Source organism: Asterias amurensis, chromosome 21, assembly GCF_032118995.1.
Source record: "Asterias amurensis chromosome 21, ASM3211899v1".
Taxonomy (NCBI): Eukaryota; Metazoa; Echinodermata; class Asteroidea; order Forcipulatida; family Asteriidae; genus Asterias; species Asterias amurensis.
The window spans coordinates 10648164-10673943 of record NC_092668.1 but is presented as its reverse complement, the minus strand read 5'-3'; the positions used below and the strand labels follow the sequence as shown (position 1 = coordinate 10673943).

The 25780-nt window shown below is 40.0% G+C and overlaps 2 protein-coding genes across 2 annotated transcripts; both read right to left on the bottom strand.

The window, feature by feature from the left end:
- Window positions 1-237: 237 nt before the first annotated feature.
- Window positions 238-3822, bottom strand: LOC139953189 (uncharacterized). The gene is made up of 2 exons (XM_071952642.1): window positions 3549-3822; window positions 238-3135 (listed from the first exon to the last, which is right to left on the bottom strand). The coding sequence occupies exons 1-2, from the start codon at window positions 3625-3627 to the stop codon at window positions 2654-2656; spliced, it is 561 nt and encodes a 186-aa protein (XP_071808743.1). The 5' UTR covers window positions 3628-3822; the 3' UTR covers window positions 238-2653.
- Window positions 3823-5601: 1779 nt separating this feature from the next.
- Window positions 5602-25418, bottom strand: LOC139953188 (calcium-activated chloride channel regulator 1-like). The gene is made up of 16 exons (XM_071952641.1): window positions 25283-25418; window positions 21508-21689; window positions 20283-20574; window positions 19449-19581; window positions 16822-16996; window positions 15943-16075; window positions 15369-15484; window positions 14246-14473; window positions 13190-13376; window positions 12401-12510; window positions 11897-12017; window positions 10898-11013; window positions 9626-9908; window positions 8650-8838; window positions 7739-7987; window positions 5602-7170 (listed from the first exon to the last, which is right to left on the bottom strand). Exons 2-16 carry the CDS (start codon window positions 21679-21681, stop codon window positions 6671-6673), a joined length of 3006 nt encoding a protein of 1001 aa, XP_071808742.1. The 5' UTR covers window positions 21682-21689; window positions 25283-25418; the 3' UTR covers window positions 5602-6670.
- Window positions 25419-25780: the final 362 nt, after the last annotated feature.

The window sequence follows — 25780 nt, the reverse complement described above, 5'->3', positions numbered from 1 at the left end:
AAATTGCACGGTTCTCATTTTACGTCGCGAACACGGTCGGCCATTTATGGGAGTCAAATTTTTGACTCCCATAAATGGCCGACCGTGTTTGTCGACGAGACAAAAACGAAAATCACGCAATTTCGAGGCATATTTGTGTAGATCATTGTATTCTACTGTTACAACATCTTTCTAACCATATCGATTTTATAACAAACGGTTACAAAACGCTTTTCAAAGACCAACTCGACCGATCCAAGGCAACGTGATCCTTTAAGCTCGGGTACGGATGCTTGTTTTTAGAAAACACTCTTGCAATTACGCCGTTGGTTTTGCAGCCATTTTGAACGCAAGTTGGACAACACTCTTATTATGGGCAACCAGAATCCAACTTCACAGCTTAAATATATTATATAATTAGTTTTAATTTCAATTTAATTTCGATTGGGAAATTCGTTTCGGCCTTTCGGAAATTCATTTTACCTAAGGGTTAAGGTCATCATTGTTTAAATTAAGTCTCAAAGCTTGCTGATTATGAAGTTTTCATGTGAAATATTTCCCTTTGACAATAGGTAATGTCGAGAAAACTGTATCTGGAAATTTGAAGAAAAAAAACCAAACTCCGGTCGTTCACCAAAATAAAGGACATTTTGCAAAAATGGAATCTTTTTCCTCACTTTTTTCTTCTGACGCACAAAATGGATTAAGCCCGAATCTCCACAAGTTTGTAACAACATGTTTACTCGGCTGGTTACACTCAACAATAGCAATGTCTACACCTGTTTTGTCAGTTCCTTATACTTTAGCAAACAGTGAAACTAGGCGACAATACACAAGCATCTGCTTATTATTCTAGTTGGTAATTTATTAAACAGAGCACTCGAGCTCGACCTGAAACAGAAAACTTGCCCCATAAATATTTTACTTTATTTGACAAAATGTAAACAATTATTGTGAACGTCAGAAAGAAAACATTGGGACCCGAGGGTTAAAACAAAACATAAACCGTCTGTCTGTGCCTCTACGACCATATTAATGACACTGATTTTTCGAGGTTATTTTGGAGTTCATCCACAGTAACGTAACAACAAAACACAAAGTTATTGAAATTTTAAACTCCTTTACAGAAATAAACAGTAAGCAATCGAATTTTGAGTTAAAGGAGAGATTCGCGTTTGGTAATCACTGTTAAAATAAATGGAAATACATTCTTACACGGTTAGAAGTCAGCAGTCTTTGATAAGACAAAACTAATTTTAAGAATCATTGTTGTTCGTGAAAATATATAAGTCTCAATCTGCCAAATTGAATTTCAAAAGCGTTACTGACACTGACGTCTCTCAAGTCATATATGTTTTTTTTTCCTTCCTGCGTGGATATACTCTCTCCCGAGTTCCGTTGATATCTCAAACACATGACCACCTTTTGTAATTAATTGTTCACAGGCTAGTTTTATTGTGTATATCATAATTACGATTAAAACAATCAAACAGTTTTAAAAAACCGGGCTACTATCTTTCCCTTTAAGTTGATGTCCCCTTTGACATACGAAATATATTTCACTGAGGCCCTCAAGAGCCTAAATTACGCCAATGTCTGACGGAATTATAAAATATAATTTCAGTTTAGATTGTACACTATTATCAAAAAGTAACACACGGTGGTCTGGACTATGACACAGGGAGTACAATTCTGGTTAACACTGAACTTGCGTTTGTTTGTAATTTGGGAGTTAACAAACACAAGTTCATGTTGACATTTCTGTTGAGGATCCCTCAATACCTAGTTTCAATGTTTACTGTCAGTTGTTGTAAGAGTCACACCTTATCTTTAAACATGGGACAGACAAGTTGTTGGTTTGCATGCCGTGAATATATTTTACACAGTTTACTCGTTCACCATTCAGAGCAAAATTGCCGATGTTTGTTAAGTCGATGTTGCAACGCCAATCGGAAACCTTACCGTAGTTACACCTTATGCCTTGTGTTAAAAAAAACAACTATTAAGTCTTATATTATTTGAGTGAGAAATTACCTCCTTCTCAGCAACTCCATTACTAAGGGGAGCCGTTTCTCAAACAACAGCTGTATTCCTTAAATGGAAGGTACACAATTGGTAATTACTCAAAAAAAAAAAATTAACTTAAAAACTAAGTTGGTAACCAGCATTGGAGAGCTGTTGATAATATAAAACATTGTGGAAAACGACTTCTTCTGAAGTAACGTAGTTTTTGAAAAAAGATGTATCTAGAAGTATCTTATTCCTATCTGAAAGCACACAAATTCGTCCAACAAGGGTGTTTTTTCTTTCATCATTTTCTCGCATCTTCGATGACCGATTGTTCCCAAATTTTCACAGGCTTGCTATTTTATGCTTATGATGGGATACACCAAGTGAGAAAACTGGTCTTTGACAATTACCAATAGTGTTGAGTGCATTTAAAGGGCATTGCAACATAAGGGCATATCTTTGACTATAACTAATAAGGTATTTTTTGAGGTACAGGTACAAACACAAACATAGACACAAATTTGAGAAAGAATTAACATAATCCCTAAAATGTAAGGGAAAATGGAAATTAGTTGGTCATTATTAGTTCAACCCATTGTAGAGTTTATACATAAAAAGATGGCATTGTGGCGATTCTACAACGGAACAATTTTGCTGTACAATGTCAAAGTATGTCTTCTGCAGTTTTGCTGTATCCTTTGTTAACATTAGCCTTGTCATTGTTGTTCTCCTTTGCACTTGTGGGACTAAATTTCGCTCTGATTTTATCCAGATCCAGAGTAACCGCCCGATCCAGATTCAACGGGTCCGAGTTGTCATCTGCATAGCTACCCTGCTCATCATCATCGTCATCGACAGATCTCCTCTGCTTCCGGCGGGCAGCCGATGGATCCGTGGGGCGCTTGCCTCCGGCGAACGGATCGTCCCAGGTCAGCCGGATCTGGCGGATTCCACAGGCGATCAAGACGAAGAGCGACGGGCCGCATATGCCGCTCATGACGGCGAGTGTGATTGCCTCGGTGAGGGTCGTCACACCGGGACCGCCTGCTGTTTCTTTGGTGGTTGATGTCTGTGGGCTGTCGCTTGGATCTGGTGCCCTGACGAAGTGACGAGCGAGCGGTGGAAGACGCTGGTAGTCGATGTGATCTAAGAAGAAAAATGACAACTTTTGTCAACTTTGTCAAGCAATAAGGTATGCATTTCGGTACATTTCTGGGCCCAAATTTACAGAGCTTCTTAAGCACAAGTCCTTAAATAAGACTGCAAAATTAACTATAAAATGTGTTCAAATTATGGTGTATATATATAAATACGAAAATAGAATAAAACAAAGCAAACAAACAAATATCATAACAAACAAATAAACAAAAACACAAACACAACAAAATAAACACTTTAGAAACCAAATAGACGCTGTTCCCTTTAAAGAACAACCGTTTTTGACAAAATGTTTAGTATCAATGAAAACGGCTGAGCGTGAAAATGGTTTTATTAGTAAATCATTTATTATTTGATTCATCTATGAAATATTTGCTTTAATATCAGTGCAATATCCGTACCTGTATTATCTTCTGAAGGCAAACACCTTGCCGTTGAAAAAGACGCCACAAAAAAGAACAATAGGAACAGTCTATCCATTGTGAATCTATCCAAACTAACGTTCGCAAAGAAACAGGAGTATGGAAAACAGCAACACACTCCTATAAATGTGAAAATCTTCTGTAGCGGAGTTTGCCGCAAAAATACAACTATTCGTGCGATGCACAACAACGCCTTGTTAAGTCAAGGAAAACTTTGACCCGAAACTTTGCACCGTGGCCACCCATCACAAGTACTCAGGGAAAATCAGTTGATTGTATAGTGAGTGTTTAACATGACCAAGCTTGTAAATGACATTGCAAACAGTCCCCGAATGCCACCAAAATAGCTATTGGTCCTGATTGGTACCTCGTGTTTAATCGAGGTCATTTTAAGAAGGGATTCCTTGTTTGATAAAATTGGAATAGTTTATATTAAAATCCAAAGCCAATGCGGGCGCCATATTGAACAGTAGTCCTAAGCACGGGCGTCTAGTGCGACTAGATAGTGTCGAAGTAACGACTATTGATTGTTAATTTTGGTTTTTACCCATACACGATGTATGTTAGCACTGTATACTCAGTAATTTCTCACATGTATCTCACCTGTAGACGGCCAACTAGCTGTTGCTTGCAAAGCTGGCCATGAGGTAAAGATCCGTAGCCCGTGTTAAACCCCATAGTTATACCCCGAGTCATGTGAAAAACAAATATCACAGGCATGTTACTCGGGTTGGATTCGAACCCACGACCCTTGCAATTCTAGACTACCGGTTGCCTCTAGCTACCGGGCAACCTCGGTAGTCTAGTTGGTAAGACACTGCTCTAGAATTGCGAGGGTCTTGGGTTCGAATCCCACCCGAGTAACATGCCTGTGATATTTTTTTACACAGGACTTTGGAAAGTCCAAAATTAATATCCTTTATCCCCGATGCAAATTTGACTATTGACTGCTAATACTACTCTCACACTTGGGCGAATATTCTTGCGAATATGAATATTTGAAATTCGCGATGAATTCGCCCAAAAGTTGCGACTTGTAGTGAATATGTTCTCGGTCGTCCTTAAACCTCTTCTTACCAATATCTTACGCATAATACGCACGATTTACCAACAGTACCAATGGCTTACCAAATGCTTACGCAAATCGATGGCGAATAACCGTCTTCACAACATTCGCTGACATTTAGAAAGCACTTCGTATTGCCGCTCGCACAGAGTGGCGAATGTTCTTCTTGCGAAGATGAAAATTTGAATTTCGCATTGAATTCGTCCAAAATATTGGTGGGATAGTGAATATTTTCATAACGGTCTCACCCCTCGATCGTCCTCGGTCGGCCCTCTCCTTATCTTACGAATATATTACGAATGCTTACCAACGCTTGCCAATGCCTTTACGAACGTTGCCAACGCTTACGAACGCCCCGAAACGTCCCGAATTTGTACGAAGACATGGCGAATATTGCGAAGTTTGAGCGATTGTCAAATATTTCCTTCCGTTAGCATATTCGCTAGCATATTCGCCGTGTGAGAGCAGCATAATTTGACCAATCTTCGTAAGGAGGTGGAAAATGACTTGTGAACGTAGTGAACTTATGGCGAATGTTGCGAAGTTTGAGCGATTGTTAAATATTTTCGTTCGTAAGCCCAATCGCTAGCAAATTCTCCCCAGTGTGAGAGTAGCATTAGTTGAGTCGCGACTACCATTTCGCAGGGTTTGCCCTCGTCTCTCTATACTCTTCCGAATTATTCATGGCGTATTTTTAACATCAAAATTTGCATCGCATTCGATTTCGCAGAAAGTTTGAATTGGTATTTAGAAGATTGGTCTAAAGGTATGCATGGTAGACATGAATAACAAGTTGTAAAGCCCATTGAACTTCTATATACTTCAAAATGTATAGGAAATACACACCAATTGTATTTTTGTTACTACTGTTGTTATGATATACAACAATTTATTTTTCTAACAAAAACAGAGGTTATCTCAACTATCAAGTACAATACAAGAACTAAAATTATAATTTGCATAGAGACAAAAAGTAAACAAAATTGTGTTATTGTCAGCAGTGTTATAGATAACAATACAACCTTAGAGAAAAATAAATTCATTACCTATTTAACCTGATATATGTTCGACAAATGGTATACTGTTAGATTTACAGACAAGAAACCACTAGCCAGTTCACTTTAAACGTGGCTTCAATGTCACATTCGCTTTCCTCATTTTGCACTAGATAGAGTCCTCCAAGTTACTAGCCTCAAATTAAGACGGCGTTAAATATCGTTTTATTTGACTCTACGAGTGGAATGTGGAACATGACGTCACCGGACATAAAACACAAAAAGGCTATGTACAATTCAAAGGGGAAGTTTTGCGACATTCAAAAGATAAATTCAATGGTTTTAAAATTGACAATCATACAAACACAATTAGTAGACCTGTACATAAAATGTGACGTCATCGATGTGATCTTATTTAGACACAAATTGTACTCGGAAGGTATCAAAACATCGCTGTTACATGATGTTAATACTTTTATCTCACCGTTTTCATAAATGAACACTGGAACCTTTAAAGGCAGTGGACACTAATGGTAATTGTCAAAGACTAGCCTTCACAGTTGGTGTATCTCAACATATGCATAAAATAACAAACCTGTGAAAATTTGAGCTCAATCGGTCATCAAAGTTGCGAGATAATAATGAAAGAATAAAACACCCCGTCACACGAAGTTGTGTGCGTTTAGATAGTTGATTTCGAGACCTCAAGTTCTAAACTTGAGGTCTCAAAATCAAATTCGTGGAAAATTACTTCTTTCTCCAAAACTATGGCACTTCAGAGGGAGCTGTTTCTCACAATGTTTTATACCACCAACCTCTCCCCATTACTTGTCACCAAAAAAGGTTTTATGCTAATAATTATTTTGAGTAATTACCAATAGTGTCCACTGCCTTTAAACAACAAACTCCATTTATGGTTATGATGTTGTTATTTATTCTTATTGATTGATCGATGCTAAATACCCTGTTACAATTTAAAACTAAAATAATTGTAATCAGTCGTGACACATGTGTCCCTCAATTCATTGAATAAAAATTTTTCACGCATCTACAACGTATGCATTATTAGCATTCCCGTCCCTTTTCTTATCTGGGCTTTCCCCTTCGACGGCAACAGTTTTAGAATTCTTCGGTTTCGTCAAATATTTGAAGCTGGCGCCAGCAATGCCGATAATGAGAAAGACTCCAAGTATACTGAAAATAACAACCAACGCAATCTGTCCCCCAGTCAGGCCTCCCTGGCCCTCTGAGGAGGGTCCCGAGGGTGGAATGTACTCCCTCAACGTTGCCTGAACGACGTTAGAGAAATCGGATATCAGACCGGCGTCATCATAAGCGCGCATGACAAACGCGTATGACGTCACCGATGAGGCATTCACTGGTACCTCGATGATGAAAACCTCACGGGTTCCGTAGTCCTGTGGTGCTGTGAGGTTTCCTTGTAGGAGGTCATCTGAGGTCAGCTTGTAGTGTGAGTCTGGGTTGGAATCGTTCTGCAATGCGAGGATTGAAGATGCCCTAAAAATCTCGTAGCGAGAGGCTGTGGAATTGAAGAATACACAACAAATAACATCAGTTAACTTTAAGTAGGATTTTGAACTTTGCACGGTGGAAGTATAACGAAGAGAGGTTTGCGGTAACACCATGTGAATATCTCCCTTTTTTAAGAAGGGTTAGTTCTGAAAAAACGGTGGCTTAACTCCAAGCACCAAGCATTGCTTTTCATGGACGCTCTGAGCACGAGGTTTTTCATGCCATAATGTGTTTAATGTATTTGGGATTGAGGTGTTATCAGCATGGTGAGGTATCAGTATTATTTTGTTTGCGGGTAACACCATGTGAATGTCTACTTGCTAGGCAGATTATATTCTGCGAGCTTGTCTTGCTGGATATTTAACTACAGTGGAGTAGATTTTACGGAATTCGAGACTTCTCTGTTTTGAACAGAACTGTCCTGCTTTTTAACTACTACCTGGAAAAGTCGGCCGGGACAATACTACTTTAGCTTTATGATTCGAGGGGGGACTTCTCGTTGTTAAATTCACTACCGCGGGTTTGATGTCACTTAAAAGTGAATGACTTTTTGAAAGAATAAATCGAGTAGCTACCTGCTCCGAGGTCCAAGTCGTCTCCAGGTGCAGTCCACATGAGCGTCACGGTCTTATTCTCGAACGAGGACGCCGTGACCCTGAGGTCAATAATGTTGCCTGGTGGGAAGATATCATTTCCGGGTGTGAAGCCGGCGGGTACTTCATCCACACGGCTTGATCCACCGGAGATGCCACGACTGAACATCGGGGCGGCTCGGCCTTTCGGCTCCTGGGGAGGGGTACCGGGTGTTGGGATTTGGAAACCACCTGTAAAACAAATCAAGACAGAATGAGAACAGGAGTAACCGATCATACAAATAAATAAGTGTTGACTTCTTATTATAGTGCCCATACCCGTCACTCAGTGACGCTCAAGGCGCTCAAACATTAAATATTTCCCTGCAAGGTATTTGGGATTACGTTTGAATTATGAGACCTACTACTTTTACATGGCACCATGTAATGGTTTACAAGATGCTGTGGCGCAAAATGTAGCCAATCAAACCAGAAACACCAGGGCAAATCATTCCATACACAACACACAGGACCAGCGGCTTTACGTTCCTCCCGTAGGACGAAGCATCGTGGTTAGGTGTCTTGCCTAAGGACACATCTGTGCACGGGTGTCACGACCATCGGGACTCGAACCAACACTCTGTTGATCAGAAACGCCAGAGTTTGCGTGCAGTGCTCTGAACCGCTCGGCAATGACACGCAATACACCATGGTTAGACTGCAGGACTTGCAATCACAATGGAGCGGGTTCGAATCCAACCTAGCTAAGTTTTCACTTCGACTGGAATATTCTAGTTACTGAGTTCTTAATTTGTGCATAATCATAATCAAAGGGTTGATTTGGGGTTAACGAAATCAAGCCGAAACGTCCGATTTTAAAATAAGGGTATTATTATTTTACATATTAAAGTCACCTATATCTGGGAGATCGAATACTTGATCCGGGTTGATGATTGGTCGAGCTTTAGAGAAGGGTGAGGCATCAATGACGATAGCATTGCCCTGGTTATTGTCAACGTCGATTTTAATCCCGTAGAATCCAATGCCGGTGAACTCGGTGAAAGTCCGGGAGTAAACCCCGTCGTACTTGGTGATATCAGCACCTACATGGTCGATAGCATTTTAGGGTCAATCAATGGATCGGACTACTTAAAAAAAAGGAGATCCGTGTGGATCCCTTTAAATTCAATTCAATTCGATTCAATTTAGTTCAATTCAATTCAATTCAATTCAATTCAATTCAATTCAAGAATACAATTATTTCTATACTCTCATAAAAGTAAAAGGACAGTTACACAAAACAGTAAAAACAAAACATATAATTAAGTAACAGTAAACATAAAATAAATAAATAGATAACGGGGCCGTTTTGGTAAGCATGAGCTAGTAAAAAAAAAACCAGACAGACAAGAAAACAAAACAAGACAAGACAACCAGACAGCCAGACAGACAGACACACAGCCAGACAAACAGACAAAAGGACAGATGAACATCATGACACAACGAGTTCGTTATAAAAGTGACAAGATGGCAGAACAATTTAAGCTGAAAATAAATAAGACAACCGTTCTATTGAAGCGGTGGATGTGGTTCAATGATCACGGACCGCTTAGATCAAATGCGTTCATCTGTGGCATTCCACACATTACAAACACCTTACAGTTCGCATTCCAATCCTGTACCAATACGCAACAAGGGAATTATCATAATTTATAACGGGTTGCCGACGTACAACCTAAGTATATTAAATAGGGTTGTGCCGTTCATTCTCGGTTGATTATATAAAAAAAAAAAGAAAAAAAAAGAAAAAAAAAAAACATCATCCACTTTTATATCACTTGTCCTGAAACAAAAGTTCTTTCTTAAAGACGGGACATTTATTGTTTTTACCTGCTCCGTTATCTAACAATTGTACCATGATAGGTGGGAACCCGCCTGGTCTCTCGATAGTTGCCCACACATTAGCGTAGATAATAGGACTGAATCCCTGACGCAGCTCAGCGTACGCCACCAACGGCTCTCCCTGCGCAAACGCTGTTATGGACCCGCTTAACTCTGACGTCACGATAATCGGCTCTACGTCTTCACTTACGGGGTAGGAGGAGATTGTGATTGACACTTCTTCGTCGGATCGGGCGTCCGAGTTGAGAACTGCGAAATCCCACGCACCGGGCTGTCATTTGGAGAAATAAGAAACAAAATAAGAAAGCTGTTTTGTTATTGTTGTTGCCGATTGTGTGCCTGCTGCTACTGTTGCTATTGTTGTTGTTGTTTTTGTTGTTGTTGTTGTTGTTGTTGTTGCTGTTGCTCTCGCTGTTGGTGTCGGTTTTGGTATTTGTTTTGGTGTTAGAGTTTTGTTGTTGCTATTTTTGATGTTGGTAGTGGTGGTGGTGTTGTTGTTGTTGTTGTTGCTGCTGCTGCTGCTGCTGCTTCTGTTGCTGCTTCTGTTGCTGCTGCTGTTGTTATTGGTTTTGGGAAGTGTTTTCTTGTTGTATGGGTAAGGAACGGGGGAGTGGTACACTATATAAATAAACAATAGAATGACAATTTGTTGCGATTACACCAATGTAATTGGAATTTAAACAAATCGATTGCCTTGTATTGAAAAAAGAAATTTGACAACGGATTTTTAAATATGTTGTGGTTTTCATTTGGTGTTACCCATATAGCCGACACCGATGTGTTTTAGCAATGTATAGCACTTTCAAGAGTTCTATGAAAACAAATCACAGATACTACTCGGATGGGATTCGAACCCACAATCTTTGCAATTCTAGAGCAGTGTCATACAAACTAGACCACGAAGAATCCCAGAGGGATTGTTTTAACAGTTTCATTAAAGCCATTGGACACTTTCGGTTAACAATATTGTCCAAAGGCCCACACTTCGTGTGTCACAACTTATATATAAAATTTAAAAAAACTGTGAAAATTTAGGTTCAATCGGTCATCTGAGTCGGGAGAAAATAACGGGAAGACCCAGCCTTGTTTCCACACGTTTCGCCGTGTCATGACATGTGTTTAAAATAAATCGGTTATTCTCAATATCGAGAATTGATAATTGTTTTAATTTTTTCTCACAAAGAATAATTTTGTTCTGTTCAGAAAGTGTCAAATGGATGAAATCACAACATGGAGTTTCTGTTGGAGATCCTACTCTACCTCAGCGATTCCTGGTAGTTTGATGGTGAGTAATCTAAACGTGACGTCAACTCCGTAGCCTTCAAACGAGGAGTTAATGACACTACCATTCGGGCTCGTAAGGGTGACTTCAATACCTGTGTCAGACGTGACCAAAATGGCGCATTAGAAACATTACATTATGCATGCGTACAGACCCTGTTGGTTGGCAAACACCATAGAGTTGTGCACTAAGCAGACCCGCAATCGCGTTTGCGTCACGCACCCATTAGCCGTGTACAAAACAGCGCGATGTTCCCTCATTTTGCCAACCAAAATGTTAGTGCGCACGCGCTGTGTGCAATTTACATATTTCATGGGAAGGGTCTATTATCATGATGTACCTTTTGATTACCAGTTCAGTATCTGATATGTAGGAAGTGACAACACACACGGTGTCAATTTGAACACCCAAGTTTGTGCAGTGTAAGTAGTATCCTATTATATATATGTTTTAAGAAAAATTCGCAATGACTAAAAATCCATAGCTAGTAAATTTTGTAATCAAGTTAAAAAAAAACAAATTTCTCTGGATTGTCCTCATATCAACGTAAATATTAAACGTTTTCACTTCTTTGAGAAGCTTATATACATAAGCATATCAAAGAAGCTAATTGAAGAGAAGAGGACAAAATTGGACAAGGTATACCAATGGGAGGGTCGTGACCCTGGTAGACTTGCTTTTGGACTCTTCGGACCCCCTGCACGCACGTCAGAGGCGGCGACTGTGCCACGCTCACAATTTGGGTGGTCGATCAATAGGTGTACGTGCAAACGCCGCCTCGCCGTAAATGCCACTTTCCTGCACAGTGACCCTGCCCACCAATATGGCGCATATTAGATTTTTCCGATGATGACGTCAGGTGAGTTGGGTCAATAGCTGGATGGTGGGACATAGTCACCGATCTTTAATACTGACAGTATAGAGATCAGTGGTATAGTGCACATTGTGTACGTGGCTGTACGAATTGTGTTTGTTACCTATAACATTTTGCGCTGTCCACGAAAATACGAACTCTGTCCTTTTCCCGATAGTGTTATCCATAAAGACACCGCCCTCTCTTGACTGTCCACCGCTGATAACCCAAGAGGTCCCCAAAAGCTACAGCAAAATAAAATTTGAAACACGATTGTGACACTTAGGAACGCTAGGTGGCAGCAGAGTAACCAGGTAACTGGTTTGCGTAGTTTTTAGCATGCGCACATTACTGAGAACAATGGTTTACACATACCTGGTAAGTGTGCTGTCACCTAGCGTCAAAAAAGTTCCAAACACAATCAATAATGAAAGAGCAGAATGCTTAATTTATGGTTCCACAGAATTAAAGTTAAAAGTTTATAAAGTGTAAACATTGTTTGAAAATGTTCCCCAAAATGTGCACTAGCCATGCATCATCATGCGTTATCATGCGTGAAAGTACAGGTCGTCCTTAGCAACACCAATCAAAAGTAGTAACCGTAGCTGTAGCTGCCAATATCTCTTACCTGCACGCGTTTTTCAGCATCGATGACGTCACCTCTCTCCATAGTCGCAGCGAAAGCTTCGTACAGAGTGTTGGACCCCGGCTCGTTGGAGTAGAAAAAAGCTTTGCCGCCTAAAGTAACAAAACAAATGCACAAAGTGGATTCCTATGAAAAAGTTGTAAAAAATGGGGCGTGTCTGGGAAAGATTCGACTTGTAGGATTTCGTGGTCTACCGCTGTACGATCACCGAACTGTCTTGTTTATGATCAACAGAGTGTGTGTTTGAGTCCAGGTCTTGACACTTTTGTGATTCGAAGGCTGAGGACATGTACACAGATGTTGTACTTTCTGTTGAGGTAACTAGATTATTACCTGGAGCTGATTAAACAAGAAATAGAGGAACAATGTCCTTATAGATTTAGCGCGGTGTTCTATGAAAAGAGTTTGTTGTGATATATGAGTACGATTATAAATTCAAAGTAGATTATTACAAATCAAAATAGATATTCCTTGAAATTGGGTTGGTTTTTGTGTAATTTCCTGACAAAACGTGGTCCTCTATCTTTATAGAACCAAATGTTTACTCCACAAAATGGTGAACCATATATATTCCGCCGATTCTATTTCAAGGAACAATTTTCCGTTATTGTTATTAATTTACATCACTTTTCACTTATAACAGCACACTATTTAGGTGTTTGTGTACATTTAAAAAATACTTCAAAGGATTAGGAGTAATTTCCAAAAAAGGAAAATTTTGAGAGATTTGAAAGCATCGTGTCTCAGTCTTCAATTCGCCCAAACTCTTACCCGTCGCTAACGACAGATCAGGTAGCGTCGACTCAGCATACTGCGTGAAGGCTAGCGTATCCACTATAACACCAGAGTCGCTGACGAAATCTATGACGTCAGCGATAAAGGGCCTTTCCCTTTCTTCTCCGTCAGTAATCAGTAAGATGATCCCACCAGCTGGATCTTGCCCTCCTTCGGACAACACCTTTAAGAGAGAGAAAGAGAGAGTGGGTGAGAGAGAGGGAGAAAGGGAGTTAAAATGTAATACTTTCATGATGCAAAATGTACAGACTAAAGTATAGGCTGAACATCTGACGTCACAATCATTTCGAGGCTTGTGAATTACGCCATCAGAGAGTGACCTCGAGCCTAGGTCAATCTCCGTCCACAATCACCTTTCACCTACATTCATTTCACATGAAGATATGCAGCAAAATTGTTAATCACTCCGAAAAAAGACCGCCGCTGTATAAAAACCCACCCGTATTCACTGTGCGTAACATCGCACGACACGATGCCCCCGTACACTATCCGCATGCGTCGGCCGTCAGGCCTCCGCATGCGGTTAGTGGTACGAGTGCGGATGACTTGTGTGCACAGTAGTCGTACGATGTGACAGTGTGTATACGGGTGGGTCATGCGGTGTGATCGCACGCACCACGCACAGGGTATACGGGTGGGTTTACAGCGGCGTCTTTTCGGAGCGAATAATGCGACTGCCTTGAGCAAGGCTCGTACATTGTAAAGATATAAAACATGTACGCTCAGTGCTGCATCATGCAGATGACCGAAAGTACTGCTGCCAAACGTTATCCCAGACCAATCAAAACACAGATACGGAAAGCTTACGTCACTGCCAATTCATCCAATGAAATGGATGTATCCAATGAAATAATTGTATAATGAAATCACTGTATCAAATGAAATTACTGGTTCTGTAAACAAAGTCATTAGAGTCGAGTCCTAGTCTGAGTTTGAGTATTTTGCCGTTATTGGACTCGAGTCACGTCTGAGTCATGCACTCTAGTCCTACAGTTCTGACTATGTGTATAAGCAACAAGAAAAATGTTTTACCTCAATTGCTTTCAGTAGCCCATCACCAATGGCTGTGCTTCCTTCGGCTTTCGGTGGTAGAGCATCCAACAATGCCTGGCGGTCGTCATCGCTGGTAACCAGTGTCAGGTTCTTCAGCATGATGCCGAGATAGTTGAACTCTACAATGCCGATGTAGCTGCCATCATTCACGATGGAGGAGATGTAATTGGCAGATGAACTAATCATCTTGGTGAACCTGTTGTCAGTCTATATATTCATGAAGTGAGCACATAGTAAAAAAAAACCTGGTTAATGAAAATAACTGTGACACATTACTGTGGATCTTTTTTGACATTTTGACTAAACTTCGTGACCGAGGAGACTGTGGGTCGAGTCCTGGTCGCGGCACTCCTGCAATTGACTTGTACTTCGAATGGGACATAACGCAGGAGGTCCCGTGTGTTAGGATTACTAGCGTGTTATAGATTAAATAACCTAGAACACCTATCGTGGATGAATATGTGCCCCGGTGTTTCGGGTGTTCCAGTTTATTTACGGGCTTGGGAGGTGAGGCATCTTTTATTTACCATTACCGTGACTATGTCGCATGTTTGGAATAGTTGCATGGCGTTCTAAAGACGACAGGTCACGTCGCCGTCACCATCACCATCACCATCGCCCTCATTGAGAAACAACAATTATTCATGTATAACCATAATTTACAATTTATATAACGGGCTTAATGAGACTGCGACGTTGACTTCGAGATCGAAATCGACAGTGACGTCCCACGCGACCTGTTGTCTTTAGAACACCATACTGGATACACTTGCCGTTTGCAACGTCAACTATTGCCAATGACAACATTTTGACGAAGCCTAAGTGTATGTTGGACCAAAGATTATATGGAATAAACTGCTTCTGGATCCTGATAAATGTAGTGAGATTATCCTTTTTTCGAAACCAAGGCTTTTGGCGCAGGCTCCGCCCACCTGTCTGAAATCCCGTACCAAAAGCACACGTTTTTACAAACTACTGACGGAGCTATAGCCGATGGAGCTCAAGCCCAAACCGTGTTTTCGAAAAGGGCATCTGATGATATGGTACAGTTTATACTTGGAACATCTCAAGTTTGATAAACATTATTGTAGCTATTACATACATTCATACTACCAGAGGTGTCTACTAAGAGTACAACACGGACGTCTCGGTGCTGAACAATGGTGAATTTGGGTATCAACTCATCCGCAGTCAGATCTCGTGGTTGGTTGATATCGCCTGATCAAGAGGAATTAGACAACATAATTTGCGGTTAGGTTTAAAGTTTTTATAGCCGAGTAGAGCCTTGTTGCACAGGCTGTTTAGGGTGCGTTCGGTTAGCTTCCCTGGGTCGACCCCGCGGTGCTGACACTCGGATGAGCCCATGACAAGAGCTAATCGAACGATCACACCCGCCCTCTCGTGGTGACGGCATGCACCTCAGGTCACCCCAAAGTGACCCGCTCCACAAGCAGGGCACTGGGGGCTGACCCGGGTGAGCTATTCGAACCTACCGGGGGCAGACAGGGGTCGACCCATGGGAAGCTAAACGATCGCACCCATACTCCGAGGGAGCGGAGTTGGAAGGTCCAGTGACCGGGGGTAATAAGACTGGAAGCGCTTTGAGACGCGGGTGTGAAAAGCGTTATATAAAAACTGGTTACTATATTAGAGTTATATTCAAACTCCTTCGATACCTGCAAAGTCCACATGGTCTCGTAACACCTCCCAACTACTCCGACGTCCGCATAGACGGTTATGCTTGTTTGGTGCCTCGCGGTTGTGCAGGTTTGGCCTGTCTGTTTCATTGCTGTCACAAAAATAGCTGATCTGGAAGCAAATACAGAGTAAAGCTGATTACCAAATTTTATTTCAATGATAAACGCAGTGCACTATGAATTTTTCAATACTATTATAACGAATTGTATCTAGAAGAACGACTGCCATGTATGAAAGAGCTACATAAAGTAAAATGTATTTGTGTAAAGTAGCCTATGATTTTTATAAAAAATAGAACAACGAGAAACAACAAAGCGTAAAAAAAATGTTGTGCAGACAATACCGTTTCTATAGACGATGTGACCTCTGACGTCACACGAAAACCATAACATGATTCGCGCGCATACCGCCGGGCAAAACCTTTGTGTTTTGGCAGCCAGCTAGAAAGTGTACGCAATCTTTACTATGACTACGCAACTCGGTGCCCGGCGAAACATGACGTATATAGTGTGTTGTCAACAGAGGGCGGTTTGAATGTAAACAAAGGTCACATCGTCTATTAAATGCGCATTTTTGTTAATAACATCGGATTGCAATGGTTTTAATAGTACAATACTTGCAGATATATTGCAGAAACTCACTGATATCATAACAGTAACCAGTGAAAATTCTTTCAAAAAGTTTGCACTACGTGCCTTTTTTTCAGATGACTTTTGCCACAGGGTTTGTACAGATTGGAGCATAATAACACATTTATCTTAATTTTGGCAACTTCCACCTTCTCTGTTAACTACTTATCATAACCTATCTAGTTCACATTGTTCATCATTCTTAAAGTTGACGTCTTCAATCTGTACCTCTGTAAGTGGATAAGTTCCATACATAATAGATGACGTCACCGAATCCTGCTCCACTAATACGTAATACACGCAGCCATCCTCGTACCCAACGTCAGGCCCTCCGTTACATTCACGGTAGAAGAAGTTATCGGGAAAGAAGATTAAGGGGACGCTGTTGTAGTCGTAGGAACATCTGTTGATTTCGATGTAAATAAAAACAATTATGAAAATTAACACTTGTAAGATACCCATGTGTGTTTGTAACCAGGGTCTACTGAAGTGAAAGGCACAGTGGGATTCGAACCCACGACCCCTGCAATTCTAGAGCAGCGTCTTACCAACTAGACTACCGAGGTTGCCCGGTAGCTAGAGGCGGTTAGAATCCTATGCTGTTGCAGCGGGTACCGCAACAACATAAGAGATATTAAATGTAAAAAAACCCAGAATTAATATTCTTTATCCCCGATGCAAATGTGGGGGGGGGGGGGGGGGGTGCTTAACAAAAAACAGCAACAAAGTTATAATTCATTTTCATGCCTCCTCATTAATGCGATTCAAAATCACTTTTAAAGGCATGGGTCATGAATTGGTAAATACTCCGAAAAATAATGACCATAGCTGTTTATAGTCAACCCAGACAATTTGACAACACCATCTTTGTATAAAATACGAAACTAGCATCTCCATGTTGCTGAATGATTACTTTGTCCCAGCAAATCTAACACACGGTTACAAAATTTCGACACTTGTAAATGTTTTTGTGAAAAAGGTTGAGGGGTCTCCATTGGTATTTGGCAACCATCATCACCCCAATGCTAATTGGGCTTATACGCACGAAACGGTAATAAATCAGGAATGCGACAATGAACTGAAACAAAATGCTTGTTATAGATATTGTACTTGTTTCTAACCCAGATCTCACAAAATAGGCATGTCTTATCATTTGTGTGAAAAACCTTGCATCTGATAAAAAGTAATTTGTACTTCGAAACCATGCAGTTTTGTAAAGTAATTAGCTATGTCTTTAAGTTCTACCACACTACCTTCCTTGTTTTAACTTTAAATCCCCTTTCGAAACGATTGGATTTGAGCTTTGGATTCGGCTCAGGCTAGCTTGGCCCCGCGATTGTTTTGACAATTGCGCGTGCTTTGCGTATACGCGCCCTGGGTTTCAGACGAGAGGACGGAGTCTGAAGCCGAATCCAAAGTTGAAGCCGTGGTTTCAAAAAAGTACTATGACTATAAAAGTAACACTGTTCTTTTTTTTTAGTAGCGAAAACCTTATAACATTTGACCTGCTGGAGATCGAGAACCTTCCTTGTTGTGCTGATTTAGCAGTTATTGTTCTCACATTGAGTCAAAGGACTCCCCTGCATCACCAACATTTACCCATATTATTCCAAAGTTAAATTGCATGTTTAAATAATTTTGCCGGAAAGTTATTTTTTTTCGAATTTGTTTCTTTGAATGTATTTCGGTCGCCGATGTAATACGCAAAGGAATTTGTGCATGGTTGATGGACATTTGTCGGGATCCGGACATATTATTAGTTCCCCCGCTGTTTTATTTTCTTTTTAAATTACCTGAAATGAAAGTATGTAACTTTCTCAAATCAAATTAGAAATTTCGATTCGGCCAAAAATCTGCCTAGAATCTGACCAAGCATCTTAAAGGCCACCTCTTTAAAAATGGTACACACAAATAGACATATGTTTCCACTGTTGAGATGTTGATATAATGTTTCCACTTTGTCGAACAATTACTGTTTTTATTTACTTCACAAGATTACACTCATGGTGTGTGTAGATTCCAATTTGTATTGATTCATACAAAGTAGAAACAAGATAATGTTGTGGGCACAAGTCCCTAATTTGCCACGAGAGGGCGTAAATTCAGACACTACCATATGGCCCAAACTTGTTCTGAAATAATCCGACATGGACATGATTGTGGGAATATTCATAATTGTAAATTGCAGCATTATGCAGTGATCTAGTTCAAGCCATAATATAACCCTTAAAGTCATTATACACTTTCGGTAAACAGTATTGTCCAAGTCCCACACTTCGTGTATCACAACTTATACAACAAACCTGTTAAAATTTAGGCTCAATCGGTCATCGGAGTCGGGAGAAAATAATGGGAAAACCCACTCTTGTTTCCGCGCGTTTCGCCGTGTCATGACATGTGTTTAAAATAAATCCGTAATTCTCGCTAACGAGAATTTATATTGTTTTACCGTTTTCTCAAAAAGTAAAGCATTTCATGGACTAATATTTCAAGAGAAGTCTTTCAGCATTACCTTCTGTAAACCCTGTAAATTATGTGTAAATCTGTGAACTTTTTTTTCCTGTACCGAAAGGGTCCAATGGCTTTAACTTCCTGGTGTTTCGAGTACATTGCGCAACCTACAAACGGCCAGGGAGAGGTGTTTCTCAAAGAAGACCGAAGACATTGAGTAGATTGGTCGACTGTCTTTATACGCAAGGATAAAGACAGGTAATGGCTTTACAGATCCAGTGATTTCATTGGATACTATGATTTCATTGGTGAAGTGACGCAAGTTTTCCATATTTTGATTGGTCCGAGGTGATGTTTGGAAGTACGTTGGATTTGACTGCGAATCTCCATCTAAAGTCACTCACCTGACTCCTTCAAACTGATTTGTTGTTGGTGAGAAGTAAAACTCTTGGTAATTATCAGGGTCCCCCACAGCATCCGGGTACTCATCAAATAACCCCCAGCGAAGATGACCCCACTCGTGAATGAGTGTGCGCCCTGTAACGAAAATCAGAAGAGGGCGCCCTTAAAATGCGATCTGCTCATCATGCACTGTTGTACTACTTGCGGGAAACAAAATTTCATTCGTAGATATTGCTTGTATTTTTTTTGGAGAGGCTCAGTTGAAGGTATCATGCTTAGATCTGGATTGTGGTCCTCGTAATTTCGTCTAACCCTAGAACAGAATTCATATGGGTAAAACTCGTACTAATTTGGGGAATTTGAAGCCTCTGAAAATAAAACTTTCTATGAGGTTGAAGATTGCATTCCCACGGAATCGTTAAAGGAAATTTGAGACAAAAAACACAAAGCCATTGGTAATATTATGACCTAAATATAATAAATTATGACTTATGTCTCACATCTTTGTACTATGATAAGATATAATTAGGAGACTAAATTAGTAAAACTTTGTTGGCATAGGCTGAGGTCTTGAATTGTCATTGTTACGTTTCAAATGTTTCATTCTATGTCAATGTCCCGCACATTGCGTGCGTCCAAGCCATTAAATAATTTCAAAAAGGGACAGGATTAACAAATAACTTTAAAAAAATAACCAAATTAACTGACCAGTAAGCTTTTATACGTAGCGTTTCACTAACTTTAGTTCAATTATCGTCAGTTTTTGTGACAATTTGACTTTTTTTGTCATCAGCGTAACAACTTTTAAAGTTGATATTTTGATCTTAAGGCCTTACCTAGTGGACCGTAGTACAGCTCAGTATTGGGATCCGTTAAAAATGCATCCATGAAGTGAATATGCACGCCCTGTTTCCCACATCCCTGGTACTGCTTGGTATACGTCAGAGGAGCCCATCGTGGATTGGGTGGCGCCACAATGACGTCAGCATAATCAAACGTCACGTTGCCAGGCAACTCGTACTCTGGTTTAGGGGTCCATGTTTTCGGCACCAGGATTGTCACCTCTTTGAAGTAGGCCCGTTTTCTTGTCGCTTCATAAAGATACTTTGAACCTTCAATGAACATGTCCTGAAATTTCAGGTGTAAAATCAGTTAAGTTAAAATACATATTCTTCATTACGATTCCAATAAGGCGAGTATAACGCACAATGTTTTATTTAACAACTGAGTAACCTCCAAAAGGAGACTTCGTTTTTGAGTAATAAATTGTGTTTAAAAAAAGTGAAAATTTATAAAATGTCCCAGGAAGAAATGCAGAAGTAACTAAGCGGTAAATAGAGGTACCCCGGACTTCAAAAATCCTCACAGCTAGTTTGAGTTTCCACTTTGTATTCCTCTCTCAAAACAATATCAGGCAGGGCGGGGGAGCAACAGTTGGGCGGTAACGAAGAAACTTGGGGGGGGGGGGTAGAGAGGATGTGTCTTAGCAATTTGGACTGGTGTGGAAAGAGATTTTATCCCCCGTAGATTCTGTCACCCTGACGGCGAACAGCGTATCTGTTATGTCGCTAGACAGGATCTCCGGGACAGATTTTCCCGGGACTCCGGAATTGTAGCAATTAATGATACTCCTTGTTGTTGTATATAAAGTCAGAGGTACACCCTTACAGTCATTGGACATTTTCGGAACAGAAAATAAAAAGAAGTTCACAGATTTACAAATAACTTACAAAGTTACAGAAGGTAATGGTGAAAGAATTGTCTTGAAATATTTTTCCACGAAACGCTTTACTTTTTGAGAAAACATTAAAACAATATCAATTCTTGATATCGAGATATACGGATTTATTTTAAAGAGACATGTCGCGACACGGTGAAACGTGCGGAAAGAAGGATGGGTTTTCCCGTTATTTTTCTCCCGACTCCGATGACCGATTGAGCCTAAATTTTCACAGATTTGTTGTTTTATAAATAAGTTGTGATACACGAAGTGTGGGCCTTAGATAAAACTGTTTACCGAAAGAGTCCAATGACTTTAGATGGAGTTATTTCCAGAATTACCTTTATGCGTTGAATCAGTACGTCACTCTCTGCTATCTGGTTGTTAATGGCAACCACTATACCAGTGTAGCTGTTATTGTCCAATCGGATAGATGATGGTCTGGTCAAGGCGTCAACGTTTGAATGGACCAATAGGAAGACAGCTACGGCCAGGAAGGCTTGAGAGTTCTTCATTGTGTCTTCTGGAATGTAACAGATCACGATGATACACATCCAAATAACTCACAAATTTATAACACAAATAAAATCCTTCTTCAAGATACTGGACACTATTGGTAATTGTCAAAGACCAGTCTTCTCACTTAGTGTATCTCAACTAATGCACAAAGTAACAAACCTGTGATTCTTTTAACTCATTTGTCGTCGAAGTTGCGAGATAAAAATGGAAGAAAAAACACCATTGGCACACGAAGTTGTGTGATACTTGGTTTCGGGACCTCAAATCTTCATCTTTCTCAAAAACTACGTTACTTCAGAAGGAGCCAGTTCCCACAATGTTTCTCAAAATTGGGACTCACTGAGCCAGCTGACAACAGTTAAAGGAACACGTTGCCTTGGATCGGACGAGTTGGTCTATTAAAAGCGTTTGAAACCGCTTGTTATGAAATGCATAGGGTTAGAAAGATGTTTTAAAAGTAGAATATAATGATACACACAAGTATCACTCGAAACTGCACGGTTTTCCTTTTACGTCGCGAACTATCACGATCGGCCATTTATGGGACTCAAAATGTTGACTCCCATAAATGGCCGACCGTGTTATATTAGTCGACAGGGTAAAAAGAAAACCACGCAATTTCGAGGCATATTTTGTGTAGATCAGTGTATTCTACTTTTACAATATCTTTCTAACCATATACATTTTACAATCGACCGATCCAAGGCAACGTGTTCCTTTAAGGAAAAACACAATTTTTTGAACAGCTCTCCATTGCTCGTTCGCAAGTAATTAACAAATATGTTGATCAATCACCAATAGTGTACAGTGCCTTTATAGCGATAATCTTGACAACTCAACGAATGATGTTGCTTAAAAGATTCCGAGGTTGGGCTTTTTGGTAAATGTTCCGACATCACTGATTGTGGTCCTGATGGGGGTTTAAGGGGGACTACTTAACTACTAAACATTGTAAGCACCAGTTTAGCATTTACTGGTCAAGTAGATCATCCAGTTTCACTAGTTTTCACTAGTGCGCTAGACTCAATTCATTTTCGTAAACACCAGTAGCAAGAGCTGGTCAACCATTCCATTTCATTAAGTGTAGATATGTAGTGACACTTCAACTTAAGAATGGTCAAAGTTAGTCCGGAATGCCTCGAAACGATATAAGTGACCGAACGAAAACAGAAATAATCTGAGTGAGAACAACGAAATCAGATGTGCACGAAAACGAAGTAGGGTGTATTTTTTCGAAGTAAAGCCAAAACAAAACCATAAATTGAGTGGATTGAGGTAATTAAAACCCTATATCAGTAAGTTATGTGTAATTACAGCGAACTTTAATGTTTAATGCCGTTAATGTATGACATAATGACAATATTGAATGCGTGTTAATGACATTTAATGGGGTTTATTGCTGAAATTGAATGGGAAAACCTAATTAAAACCATATCAGTAAGTTCTATGTAATTACAACGAACTTTAATGTTTAATACCGTTAATGTATGACATAATGACAATATTGAACTCATGTTCATGAATGAACAAAACAAAATACAATAGATCACTCACAGTAGTTATCCACAATGCTTTAACATTATTGTTGTCATCAAGCAAACTTTACGGCTTTGCCTTTATTTGTCACGCTATGATAAATTTATTTACTCGGCGGTTGTCCGGGATTAGACAATGATAAAAACGTGCCACTGGCGGCGATAAACTACGTGATTGTAGAAAATAGAAACATCCGGGAGGGGCTCTTTTATGTCGACGGACCTCAGGAAATGCCATGAAACCAAGTTTAATATTCTTTATCCCCGGTGCAAGTTTAAAGGCATTGGACACTATTGGTAATTGTCAAAGACTAGCCTTCACAGTTGGTGTATTTTAACATATGCATAAAATAACAAACCTGTGAAAATTTGAGCTCTACGGTCATCGAACTTGCGAGATAATAATGAAAGAAAAAACACCCTTGTCAAACGAAGTTGTGTGCGATTAGAGGGTTGAGTTCTAAATCTGAGGTCTCGAAATCAAATTCGTGGAAAATTACGTCTTTCTCTAAAACTATGGCACTTCAGAGGGAGCCGTTTCTCACAATGTTTTATACAATCAACCTCTCCCATTACTCGTCACCAAGTAAGGTTTTATGCCAATAATTATTTTGAGTAATTAACAATAGTGTCCACTGCCTTTAACACCTACTATATCGTTGCGGTACCCGCTGCCAAAAACATAGGATTCGAACTGCCTCTAGCTACCGGGCAATCTCGGTGGTCTAGTTGGTATGACACTGCTATATAATGACAAGGGTCGTGGGCTCGAATCCAACCGAGTGACATGACTGTTGATTTTGTAAACAGAACAGGTAAACAGGTGTAGTATACAGTGCTTACAAACATCGGTGTTAAAGGGTAAAACCAAAATTAGTCGCCATCAAACTGGTTAACTGCTAGGGATATTTCATTTTCTCTGTGATGACGACATCGAAAGCGCATAATGACGTCATCGCTACAAAATTATCTTCGAATATGGTACGCCTACCCTAACAAACCTCTACAGACAATGTTTTAAGCCTGATATACATGTGAAATTTGCAGAGCTCCGTGTTTATGCATTTGATACTGATATAAAATTCTTGGGCACAGGATGTAAGCAAAAGTTGTACAGGTAGATGCGGATGTAGGCCTATGGGGCCTTATAGAAACTGTGTTTAAGCACAAACATTGTCTGAGCAACAAGATAAGGGCTTCAAGTCAAAACATCATGTTAAGAGCAAAACTTGTGCAAATGACACATTCAGAGCAATATTGCCTGCTTGAGCATAAAATCAACAAGTAAAATGGTAAGGCTAGATTAAATGTCAAATACCGTCAACCTTAACTCTTGTTAATATCGAAGGAGACAAAGAGGGTTAACGGACGCAAGGGACTGTTGATCAAAAGATAAACTCTGGTGATTCTGATCAGTAGATAATAATAATAAATAATAATAATATTAAAAAATAATAACAAATTCTTATATAGCGCATTTCACAATAAGCGTATCAATGCTCTTTACATTAGTGCCCTGGTCATAGGGCCAATAACATCCCTGTAATGTTTCCCAGCTCCCTAGGGAGTATACAGCCCTGAGCTGCCTGTAAGGCGCTTGTGGCTTTTTCATACACAATATCAACCTCTACACTCGCAAGTACCCATTTATACCCCTGGGTGAAGAGAAGCAATTATAGTAAAGTATCTTGCTCAAGGACACGACCGGGATTCGAACCCGAGTGTGGGTTCGAGTCCCAGTCGTGACACATGTGTTCTTAAGTAGGACACTAACCCCATTAATGCTTCGTCCTTCGGATGGTACGTAAAGCTGTTGGTTCCGTGTGCTGTGTAACGCACGTACAAAACCCAGTGCACTTATTTGAAAAGAAAAAGGGGTGTACCCGGTGTTTTTGATTTGACTGGCAGCATATTGCGCCACACCACATTGGAAACCATAACATTGTGTTGTTATACCTTGCGGGAAATACTTTAGATACAGCGCAAAGAGCGTCACTGAGTGGCCGATATGCGCGCTATATAAAATAGCCACTACTATAATTCTAAACACAACAAAATTTACCTTATTCCATGCACAAACAACGGAAAATTAACTTGAGCTTCAGAGATATCAATTCACATCCGGGTACGGAGTTCGTCTGCAGCACCTCAACTGTTTCAACAGATTGTGTCCTTCCCTTTTCTTCTTTCAATTTAGAAATGAAACTATCGGTTTGTGAAATCTTCCGCTTATAGCCACAATACACTCCCTGGGACAAGGTTGCATACATACTTACATGTCATAAAAAGATAGCGTAATCCATAGTTTCAATATACCCGGGCATTTTTGCAACTAGCCAGCATCCCATTTAAACATGATCAATTTAGATATTGACTATGAGGTTGGTACAATAATACGGGAGCCTTACAAAGACATTGAGAAAAGTAAACCGAAGTGATATTTTATGACGTATAACTTTTGTTTATGACTCAGTAGCATTGTCGTACGTAGGTCAATTTAAGTCATAATTTTATTTTGAACTCCGTAATTTTTATGAGATATAACCAATGATTATATAAT